The sequence below is a fragment of the Physeter macrocephalus genome, chromosome 14 (assembly GCF_002837175.3).
Source record: "Physeter macrocephalus isolate SW-GA chromosome 14, ASM283717v5, whole genome shotgun sequence".
NCBI classification, from domain to species: domain Eukaryota; kingdom Metazoa; phylum Chordata; class Mammalia; order Artiodactyla; family Physeteridae; genus Physeter; species Physeter macrocephalus.
The window spans coordinates 112,491,448-112,503,222 of record NC_041227.1 but is presented as its reverse complement, the minus strand read 5'-3'; the positions used below and the strand labels follow the sequence as shown (position 1 = coordinate 112,503,222).

Sequence of the window (11,775 nt, the reverse complement as noted above, 5' to 3'; positions counted from 1 at the left end):
TGGCCTCTCCCTCTGCGGAGCACAGGCTCCGGACGCGCAGGCCCAGCGGCCATGGCTCACGGGCCCAGCCGCTCCGCGGCATGTGGGATCCTCCCGGACCGGGGCACGAACCCGTGTCCCCTGCATCGGCAGGCGGACTCTCAACCACTGCGCCACCAGGGAAGCCCGCATATTTATTTTTAATAAGAGGAAATTTAGTTTGTTAAATAGCCCTTGAACCTACTGTATAGTACGGGGAACTATACTCAGTATTTTGTAATAAACTATAAGGAAAAAGAATCTGAAAAAATAAATTATATATATATGTGTGTATAACTGAATCACTGTGTTGTACACCTGAAATTAACACAACATTGTAAATCAACTATACTGCAGTAAAAAGTTTTTAAAAATTAAAAAAATAAAATCAGAAACAGAATAATTTAAAAATAAATAAATAAATAGCCCTTCATTTAAGAACATGCATTAAGGTGAGGAAAGAAAGAAGCATGCAAGGTACCTTTTTCCTCCTAAATATCTTGGGGGAAGCTTCTAATGTAGTAGGCAATACTTCCCCCCACCCAATGTAATAAAGTTAATCAACAACTGTAATCTTTCGCTGTGTTTCTCCAAAAACTCTGAATTATATAGCAAAAAGGCAAGCAAATATTGTGACTTTAAACCTGTTTAGGGACCTGAGCCCTTTGACTCCTAGGTTTCTCCCTGCTGTTGTTGCTAACAAACTGGGAAGACTCCCAGCATTACCAGATCCCTCTCCACCATCAGTTAAAGCTCAGCCCAGGTAGGGACAGCCCCTCCCTTGGTTCCCCCAGTGCAGCTGTGAGGTCAGAATTTCCTGAAGACCTTAATCAACACTAATAAAGAATAACATTTAGATGAAACAAGAAGCAGAAAAAATAAGAGTCCAGGTTTCTTCTCCCTCCATAGCTCCCCCCTCCCCTTCTGACAGCCCTGTCCCTCCCACCCTACCTGAGCACCTTGCTTCCAACTGCCTGGGCTAGCTCCAGCAGAGGTGTCATCTGACTGCCCCATGCAAGGGGGCTGGTCTCTGACCCCCTCACAGCTGTCAGGACAAGGGCGAAGTGCCAGCTGTGTGGCTCACCAGGAACCCCACTCAGCTTGGGTTTCCAGACCAAAGAACTGGAAATAGCTGGCCCTGTACAAGTTCAGTAGTGAGACATACTTTGACCTGTGGAAACCTCCCACAGGCCCTGAAATGACCCCCACAGGATCATCCTTCCTGCCTGGCCTCCCCAACTTGTCTCTGCCCCTCCTGTCCACCTGGCTTACCCTCATAGGATGAGTCACTCTGAAATGCTGCTTTCATCAACTCTCCTGAACCAAACCTCCTTCTTGCCGACGGAGGAAGATCAGATGCTTCAGACTTAGTTTACAAAGCCATGAGGACCTGGTTTTCCTCTCATCCCCAATATCACCCCCACCTCCTCTACAGGCCTTCTGTGTCACCATGCCTCACATATGCCATGCTCAGCCCCACCTCCACCTTTGCTCTGATGTGATCTTACCTGGAACACCTCTGTTTGCTATTCTGCCTATGCAAGGCCTTCTGGTCCTTCAAGGTCTAACTTACCTGGTGAAGCTGCCTCTGACCCCTGCAGCTGCTCTTCTGAACCTTTCCTTAGAGCCCTAACTTTATGATATACATCCATCTGTTCCTTCTTTGATGTGTAACCAAAGCTATTGTCTGTGCCACTAATTTAGGCTTTTAGGTTATGATTAGTGTGTGTTAGTGTCTGCTGCATCTTTCAGTTCCTCAAGAGAAGGAGCCATAGCTTAACCTTTTATACCATTTTCTCTGTAATTTATAGTACATAGAAGGTACTTGGTAAATAGTCACATTCTCTAGGGTGAATTGAAGTTTTAAAATGTATATATCCTTTCTATGAATATTAACTAGAACACACCATTCCCTGACTATACAGTAGCAGAGCATGTATTGCACTACATTGAAGATAACCATCTTAGAAAAACCTCAGACCGGAGTTGCACTGACTATTTCAGAAGTCTTCAGCAATGTTGAAGGTTTATAAATTTACACATGGTAATTAGTGTAATTACACCCATCAGTAAAAAGCATGTATCTGGAGATGTTTAATCCCTTGAGAAGATGTAGAACCAGCCAGGGTGATGGACAGAGGAAGCAAATCTCCTGGAGAATATAAATAATACCAAATTATCTATAAAAGGGAACCTTCAACTAGTACCAATTCTTTCCTGGGCTACCACCAACTTTGGTGACTGTGTAGAAGGGAGAGGGGAAGTAGAGATCAAAACCTAAGTCTGCATCTCCACACATGGCGAGGATGGGACCAGAACTCGCTGTCAAGCCATTTAGCCCCATGTGTGTTTGTGTGCACAGGGCCATGTGGCTTGACTGGTAGATGCTCCTAAGTTTCCGCTGACCCCATTGCTGAGGAGGTGGACTCTGGCCGATAGCAAAATTTAGAGTTATGTTTATTTTATTTTTTTTTAAAATTTATTTATTGATTGATTTATGGCTGCGTTGGGTCTTTGTTGCTGCACGCGGGCTTTTTCTAGTTGCGGCTAGCGGGGGCTACTCTTCGTTGTGGTGCGCGGGCTTCTCATCGCGGTGGCTTCTCTTGTTGCGGAGCACGGGCTCTAGGTGCGCGGGCTTCAGTAGTTGTGGCACACGGGCTCTAGCTGTGGCTCGTGGGCTCTAGAGCGCAGGCTCAGTAGTTGTGGTGCACAGGCTTAGTTGCTTTGCTGCATGTAGGATCTTCCCGGACCAGGGCTCGAACCCGTGTCCCTTGCATTGGCAGGCGGATTCTTAACCACTGCGCCACCAGGGAAGTCCCTAGAGTTATGTTTAGAATGATTCTGGCTTGGGGTTTTTTTTTTTGCCGCTGAGTATGTGGGCATTTTCTAAAAAATAGTTTGATTTTGGTAACCAAAAACACCTGCGTTGATGTTTTAATGATATTTCTTCTTCAAAATTATAATACTGTGAGAAACAGTGGACAAAACCAAGTTGTGTTTTAAAGTCATTAAAGACAGTGCTTAGGTTTTCTCTTGATTATTTTGTGTAGGGCCTTATAGCAAAGCTTTCTGAACCAGAGGGCGGCAGCGGACAGGTGGATACCAGCCAGAGGAACGGGATGCATTTGAAACTGTTAACCCACCTCTGTGGAAGGAAGGCAGGGAATTTGTCCTCGTTGGGAAGAAACTTGCTTCCGCCCCATGCGTCCTCTGTACCGTGCTCTGGCATGGCGCATGGAAGATTACAGGCTCAGATGGCTCCACTTTCCTCCAGGCCCATGAGCTACTTCCGCCAACCACTTCACCACCGCAGTAGACTCCTAATTAATCTTGTGCTCAGTCTTGCACCCCCTAATCCGTTCTTTGCCATGTCATGGTCCACAGGCTAAAAACTGAAGTCCTTTACGCGGCTCACTAAGCTCCTAGTGATATGGCTCCTACTTTTCTCTCCAGATGCTGCTTCCTACCTCCTACCTTGCTGCATTCCAGCTATTTAAAAACACATGCTTTGAGTTCCAGGCAGATGCTCCATTCTCTCTTGTCTCTAGGCCTCTTCATGCTATGCCCTTTGGAATTCCTGTTCTCCATTCTCTTTCCGTTGTCTCTCTTCATCCTTCAGCTCTCAGTCTAATTACCTCCTTAGGAAGCCCTCCCTGACCACCCCACACACCAGACTGGGGTCCCCTGGATGCTCCCATAGTCACCCTGCTTCAGTCTGTTTGACAGTCTTGTCTCCCATGGGCATGTGCTCTTTGAAGCCTAAGACTTTGCCTTATATCCTCAAAACCTAGCACGGTGCCTGACATGTAGAAGATGCTTAAACAGTATTTGTTAAGTGAAGAATGTGAAGTAAATGGTCAGTGGTAAACGTTCTGCTTTCCCCAGAGCATCTGAATTTTCATCAGTGTCTTAGGAAACTCAATGCCTTCACCCAGAAGAATGGGTCGGAGGGTAAGAAAGCATCTCATCCAGTTGTCCCAAAGCACTGTGCATCAGAGCCACCTAGGGAGTTTTAAAAGCACAGGAGCCAGGAAGCTGTATTTGTGAAACCTCCAGGAGATTCTGAGACAGACACCTGACTAATATTTGGGAACCAGTGATTTAGTCCAGCTTCCTCTTTTTACAAAAGAGGACTGAGACCAAGAGAGGTTAAGTGATGTACCCAAGGTTGTCCAGCTTATAAGTAGCACAGCCTGGAATGGAACGTCTTCTGATCTCAGTTCCAGCTACAGAAGCCTCGGTCACTGTGGTGGCGGGGGGAACCTACAAGAGAGAACTCCTGTCACCCCAGCAAAGTGCTGCCCAGGCCACCTTGGCAGCCTCTGCTGTCCATCCAGGTGGCTAGCTTTGCACCCCCACCATGAAGTCTAATATATATCTATTTTTAAGCGCTTGAACTTTCTGCTCCTCTTCAGAAAAGAAGCGGGCAAAGGTACCTGAACAGTCCACACCCCCCATTCAGGAAGAACCTGAACCTGTTAGCAATGTCCTACAAGGAGATGATATTCTTGCCTTAGCCATTAAGAAGGAAGACTTGAGGAAGGTAAGGATGAAGTCCAGGGATCCCTTCCTGCAGGAACTTCTCCTTGCCACCTGGGCTGTCTAGAACTTCAACCATGTCCATAGTCTGTCCACTGCCTCCCTACTCAGAGGGAGTGTCTAATTCCATGGAAAAATCCATCAAACATAAATCTGTTCGCTTTTGCATCTAAAGGAATTTACCATGTTGTTTGTTTAACATTTCTAAGATTCATACAGAACCACAGGGAAGAGAGAATGAAGTAATCTGCTTCCCATAGAGGCAAGTGCTGCCATCCCCATTTCACATAAGGGAAAATGAGTTTAAGAAGCAAAGTTACAGATGTGGATAACCCCCTGCTTTCCCTGGGAGAGTCAGCCACTTCTCACTTGAACTCTCTGGAGGCCTGAGATGTTATTTGTTTTTCCAGGATGTTACTAAGCCTCATAGCTGTTACACAGGCATTTCCTCGACAGAACATATGGACAGGTCTAGAGATCTAGAGAAACAGATTTGTCCGCCTTCAGGAATTCCACCAAGAATTAGGACAGAGGAGAAGGGTGGTGTTTTTCCCCCTCCTGATCTCATGTGGAATCTCCTCATTTTATTTCTTTTTAGCAACATATTCCTCGCCTTATTGAAACAGAAGATAAACCTGCAATTACCCAGAAACTTATCATCCGTAAACTCAAACCCAGGGATCATAGGAAGAAGGTCTGCCACTTCGTAGCACATCCTGCTACTCCAGATGCAGCCACGAAGCCCCTGGACTACTCTGGTATGCCCAGCCTTGGCCCTGGCATCTGAATTCCTGGGTCATCCTGGAGGGAATGCCAGGTCCTCATCAGAGAGTAGCCTCTTGAGTCGTTTATACCAGCTGGCTATAGCTTACCTTCCCCCCTCTTCTTTTTACCCCCAGGGCCAGGTGACATCCTCCATGGCAGTGACCAGATCCTGCCCCACCACATCTTGGGGAGTCTCCAGGACTTTAAGAGAATTGCAGTTGCTCGAGGGAACACCCAGGTTCGTTTGTACAGAGCTGCCTGGGGGAGAGAAGTCACTGATGTCATTGCGGTCTTACCACCTGGCAGAGTCCAGCAGGACTGGAGTTACAGAGAGAGTCCAGGCTCTGGGCCCCAGAATCTGAGGTGATAAGTGACCCTTCCCCCCAAATAATGAAGCCAACATAGGCTAGCTTCAGCTGAAGTCAGGAATTCACTATAAGGAGACAGAAGTGCCTTGAGGACCCCAAAGGCGAGAGTGTGTCTGGCTCCCGTCAGACTGAGCCCACGCTCCCTCGTTGCCCTCTGCTCCTCTGTGCCCCGGCTTTACCTCCCCTTCTCGAAAGACTGGCCTGCTCTCCTCCTCAGTCCACGTGGTGGAGGAAGGTGGCTCCCCGCAGCTCCCAGGGCCACATGGAGAGTCTGTCTGTCTTTCAGTTTCTTTAATTCCCTGGTTCCAGGCAAAGAATCTCTTGATTGGTCAGGTGCTAAGAGGCCTGGGGTCCAATAAGAATGGCCCAGTCGTGCAGCAGGTGAGGGTGTCAACACCAGCTCTGAGAAGGACAGACACATCAAAGGACGTTGACCACAATCTTAGAACAAGCGTTCCCATTCTAGGCGAGAGGGGACTGACAGCAGCTTCCAAGCCCCCCTTGTTCTGCGATTTGCTTTCTGTCACTTGCTACCTTGGGGTCCTGGAAAGGAGGGACTCAGCAGAGCGGGAGGACAGCAGGGATTTAGGCCTGGGGAAGTCTGCTCCGCCCCGGTTCAACGCCTTTCCCTGCCCTCCACACTCACGTTGCTCTTTTCAGCTGGCTGAGCTGATACACACCCCACCCTGTCTGATGACCCTCATCTCAGCTAAAGAAGAGCCGAAGCAGGAAGCCCCCAAAGGAGAGAAGGCACATCCTCCCTGGGCCCCACCTCTTCAGCACAACTTTCTGAAAAACTGGCAGCGCAACATAGCCCTTCGGAAGAAGCAGCAGGAAACCCTCAGTGGTGAGCGGAGTGGACAGGGCTCCTGCCTGGCCTCATACGGCATCAAGGCTCTGCTGCTGTGTTTCTTCTCTCCCTCCACCTCCAGAACCTGGATCCAGGCTGATCATGTTTATGCTGAGTAATCCCAAGTGCTTCTTGCCCTTAGTGGGTTGTGAAATCAGCCCGGTGACTGGAGCTGATCCGTGCAGACAGCCCGGGCTCCTGTTCTGATTTGGTGGCGGGACTGCATTCTTGGCTCTCTTGCTAGAACGGCTGAAGAAGCCAGTCGGCGAGCTGCTGATGCACACGGGCGAGACCTACAGAAAGATCCAGGAGGAACGGGAGCTCCTTGACCGAACACTGCCCACACGGCCTGATGGGAAGGTAAGGACAGCATTCCCAGGTACCCTGTGGGAGGGGTCTGGACAGCTGGGGACAAAAAGAAATCTATCCAGTGCAAAGCGTTGTTAAGCCCTCAAGGTCTTTACTGAATTCTATTATTGGCCCTATTACTGATCGTTCAGGGACTGGCCAGGTAAGTAATTCGGCCTGTGGTGGTCACTGTTAGTCAGTTTGAGGAGAAAGATACCACTCACTGGCACTAAGTTATCAGAATAGTCTTCGTCTTAGCGTTGTCTCCTAAAAGCTGAGGCTCCAGCTTTCAGTCGCCCCAGGGTGCCATGTTGTATTCTGGTATGTCAGTACCTGGAACAACCCGCCCTGGCTGCAGCCGGGTAAATGTACAACAGGGCAGCCTGAAAATAAGAAAGTGGGTGCTTCTCTCCTGCTCTCAGGCAGGGCAGTGCGAATCCCCCAGAGGGAGCATCTGTAGTCTGTGGAGCTCTTGTCTTCCCAGGCTCCCCACCAGCCTCTCTCCAGGGTGCTCAGGTGATCTGACTCATCTGTCCTCCATCACCAGGGCTGTGAATTGACCAGTGGGTTCTGGAGTCAACCGGAATACTTGGGAGATGAAATGATGGGTCTGGTAATGACGAAGACAAAAACTCAGCGTGGCCTCGTGGAACCAATCACTCACATCAGGAAGCCCCGCTCCATCCAGGTGGAGATGGGTGAGGAGTGGGCTGTAAAGGTGACTGGCTAGGGGTGAAAGATCAGGGCTCTGGTGTGGAGGTTCAGTCCTCTCTTCAGTAAGACCGCGGTAGCAGTGGTGGAAGGAGCAGGCAGAAGCCGGGGCTCTCGGGCGGTGCTGTCCTTACTGCAGCTGAGCCACCGTGGCTGCTGAGCCCCTGGAATGTGGCCCGTCTGAACTGAGATGTGCTGTAAGTGTAAGCATTGCACTGGGTTTCGAAGATCAGTTCGAAAAAATAGATTCTATTAATAATTTTTGTATTGATTACGTGTTGAAATAAGATTTTTAATATATTGTGTTGAACTGTATTATTAAAATTAATTCCATCTTTTTAAAAAAATCTTTTTAAACGTGGCATCTGGAAAATTTTAAATTACATATACATGGCTTGCATTTGTGGTTTGCCTCATATTTCTAATGGGCAGCACCGCTTTAAAGGCTGCCAGACTGTCTGGGTTCAGATCCCAGCTGTGTTGAGTTTGTGAACACCAGCGAGTTATTTAACCTCTCTGGTCCTCAGTTTCCCTATCTGTAAAATACTCATGGGGTTGTGAGAGGGTTAAATGAGACATGATGTGTATTAAGAGGTTCTGGCCCATTGTTAAACACTCAATAAAAGGTAGCTGCTATTGTTACTTTTATTATAATCCAAAGATTTGACGGTTTGGAAGCTAATTTTGCAGGAGTCCTGTGCAGGGCTGCTGAGGCAGTAGGTGTGGGACCAGGAGGAGGGGAGCCCAGCTCACAGGGAAGCTGTGTTTTCAGCTCTTTCAGAAACGGTGCCGGGATGGGCACTCTCAGAGCCCCTGAAAGTGGTTGGGGAAGGGGGCGTGGCAGCAGCCTGTGCTGAGGGTCCTTGGACCCTGCTCTAGGATTGCCAGCCCAGAAGGATGCTTGGTACCGCTACACCTGGGATCGGAGTCTGTTTCTGATCTACCGACGCAAGGAACTACAGAGCATCATGGCAGAGCTGGATTTTAGCCAGCAGGTTGGTAGTCTGTGCCTAGTCTGAAGCCCCTCAGGGTGGTGCCTGTCTTCAGTCAGCTAACCTTTCCTTTCTCTGTTTCTCTGAGGATATTGATGGCCTGGAGGTGGTGGGCAAAGGGCGGCCTTTCTCCACTGTTATGGTGGAGGAATATTCAGTGTTTGAAAGGAGCCAGGAAAGCGCCTCTGAAGACACAGTGCACTTGTGAGTTGGGCCTGGGCCCTAGGGAGAGCGGTTGGAGAGTGTGGCTTCCCCAGCACCTTCAAGTATTGTAGGGCAAGCTTCCCTCCCTGAAATCAGGGTGCCTCCATCCCAGCCTCTCGCTAGTGGCTGTCACCCCCTCCTCTAGCCCATTCGAAGGAACACCTGTGCTCGCTTTACTATTGCCATCTGTTCTCTTCCAGCAACCAGCTCCTAGTGGAGATTTCCTAGACATTCCTTTGCTCATAAATGGGGCCCCTCCAGACTCTCCCAGTGCTGAGTGGCTCTGCATGAAGAGTCTCTTTATGTCCAAGAACCTCCCACTACTGGAACGGAGCAGGATGGAGCCGATGATGCTCCACTGGAGGGCAGAGCCGGGCACATCTCCAGATTTTCTGGCAACCATTTCCGTGGGCTCCATGTGGCAAGACTGTGGCAGACTCAGGGAAAATAAGTCATTGCTTTTTCTTTCAGAGACTTATTGGCCAATTACCCTGATGTGGTCCCTATGCCTATTCTTGGCCCTTCTCTGCTGTTCTGTGGGAAGCCAGCTTGCTGGATCCGAGGCAGTAACCCAGAGGACAAGGTAAAACTGCCTTCACCCTCACCCACCTGCTGGAAGGGCCTCCCTTGTGGGGCAGTCCCAGGGTGACTGTGGCAGTTACGAGGAGCCTGCACAGTCTCCCATTTGAGTTTTTATCTGGTCATGCTTTCAGTATATGTCTGAAAATGGTAACAGCAATGCTAACTTGAGCCAGAATAAAGTCACAAGGCTGAAAAGAGAGTGTCACAAGCCACCCAGTTTGTACCTAGTCCCAAACATGTAAATAAGCAAACCTTCTCGAACAGGTATGGCTTTAAGAAGGTTCTAAAATATCCTTCAGATGCTAAGGAACAGAAATGTTTTTTAAAATCTGTTTTATCTCCTCTCCTTACTGCTGATGGCAGGGACAGCCACTTTTGGGGTATGATACCTGTCTGGTTTTTTGTTGTTGTTGTTTTTTAATATTTATTTATTTATTTTTGGCTGCATTGGGTTTTCGTTGCTGCGCACAGGTTTTCTCTAGTTGTGGCGAGCGGGGACTACTCTTCCATGCGGTGCGCGGGCTTCTCATGTGTTGGCTTCTCTTTGTTGCAGAGCACAGGCTCTAGGCGTGTGGGCTTCAGCAGTTGTGGCACGCGGGCTCAGTAGTTGTAGCTCGCAGGCTCTAGAGCGCAGGCTCAGTAGTTGTGGCGCACGGTCTTAGTTGCTCCGCGGCACGTGGGATCTTCCCGGACCAGGGCTGGAACCCGTGTCCCCTGCATTGGCAGGCGGATTCTTAACCACTGCGCCACCAGGGAAGTCCCCTACCTATCTGTTTGAGAGTGGCCAGGCCCAGGAGACTTCCAGTGCCAAACCCGGAAAAGTCCCAGCAAACCAGGCTGAGTTGGTCACCCTAGGTCAGGACCTCCCACAGAGACATGTCTCATGCCTCTTCTCTCCCCAGAGGCACGTTGGAATTGCTGTCCGCTTGACCTTTGAAACTCTAGAAGGGGAGAAAGCATCTTCAGAACTGACCGTGGTCAATAATGGCACAGTGGCCATTTGGTATGACTGGCGGCGGAGGTCCCAGCTGGACTCTTTCCAAGACCTGAAGAGGAATAGGATGCAGCGGTTTTACTTCAACAATCGGGAAGGTACCTGGGAGAAGCTGCCCCACTCACCCCTCCTGGAGCCAAAGTCTAGCTAATGCCCAGCTCCTGCAAGTGTGAGCCCCTCTTCCCGCCTGTCCCTCCCATACTGTGCAGTGTGTTGTCTCCTAACTGTTCCTGTCAGCTGGGGGAACGGTGGAACGCTTGAGAACACAGGGGAGTGAGCCACCTGTGGGAAGCAGAACATGGGGGATAGCAGAAGCATTCTAGATGTTCAGTTACCCATATGCACAGGCCTGAGGCTGGGACGACCACCTGTCCCTCTTACCTGGGACATTCCCGGTTTTAGCAATGAAAGTCCCACATCCCAAGAAAGCCCTCAGTCCTACACAAGCTGGGACAGTTGGTCACCCTAACCAGGGCTTAGTTAACTTTATACATGCAGGCTTGGGGCTCAGTGGCTCCTACTTGGTGAAAACCTCTTTCTCTGTCCCTCTCAGGTGTGATTCTGCCTGGAGAAACTAGAAACTTCACCTTCTTCTTTAAGTCTTTGAATGCTGGGATCTTCAGGGAGTGTTGGGAGTTTGGAACCCACCCCGTCCTATTAGGAGGTGCTCACCTGCAGGTCAATCTCCATGCAGTCTCCCTGACCCAGGACATTTTTAGGGATGAGAGGAAGTTATTGGAGGTAAGGGACCCGGGATCTTGGCCCCTGTAGACACTAGGTAGGTCAACCTAGTGTTCTTCCTGGCACTGCCTGCAGGGATCTTGTTTCTCCCAGCCCGAGAGGTGAATTTTTCAAAAACACACTCTTGCTCAAAACACACTCCTCGGGGCTTTGTGATATAAAAGATGGGTGGGCAGGCGAGAGAGGGGGCAGCTTTGAGCTTTGCCATGCTCGGCCCTACTGCATTAGAAAGAAATGAGACTGGGCCTTAAGATGCAGACCGCATGGAAGTACTCATTTGAGTACAAACACCACTCATGACCCTCTGCACTGGTACTGTATCTGTTCACTGTCGTCTGGTACTATCCAGGTGAATTGCATTTAACTGGCATGACTTCAAAACCAGGCAAAACCAGAGAGAACAATTTAACTAGTGGGGCCGGCACCCGGGAGTGAGCATGAGGTGGGAACTGGGGATCTGCCGGCCCCAGTCCATCTCATAGCTTGGCCGTCTGGTGCTGTGCTTTGTGGGATTCTGGAGAAGGCTGTGCTTTTTTTTTTTTTTTTTTTTTTTGTGTGTGTGTGTGGTACGCGGGCCTCTCACTGCTGTGGCCCCTCCCGTTGCGGGGCACAGGCTCCGGACGCGCAGGCTCAGCGGCCACGGCTCACGGGCCCGGCCGCTCC

General features: G+C 49.6%; 1 protein-coding gene across 10 annotated transcripts in view; it reads left to right on the top strand.

The window, feature by feature from the left end:
* Window positions 1-11,775, top strand: part of MYCBPAP (MYCBP associated protein) — a 19,861-nt gene that overhangs the window by 1,645 nt on the left and 6,441 nt on the right. For 8 of the 10 annotated variants that reach the window (XM_028499547.2, XM_028499546.2, XM_007103567.4 and 5 more), the window contains exons 2-12: window positions 4,434-4,561; window positions 5,156-5,315; window positions 5,457-5,560; window positions 6,351-6,537; window positions 6,785-6,900; window positions 7,436-7,586; window positions 8,479-8,594; window positions 8,680-8,795; window positions 9,267-9,378; window positions 10,280-10,469; window positions 10,925-11,112. In XM_028499547.2, the coding sequence (XP_028355348.1) occupies window positions 6,384-6,537; window positions 6,785-6,900; window positions 7,436-7,586; window positions 8,479-8,594; window positions 8,680-8,795; window positions 9,267-9,378; window positions 10,280-10,469; window positions 10,925-11,112 (1,143 nt within the window). In that variant the 5' untranslated portion in view covers window positions 4,434-4,561; window positions 5,156-5,315; window positions 5,457-5,560; window positions 6,351-6,383. The other 2 variants (XM_028499545.2, XM_055090445.1) reach the window with 2 other exon arrangements.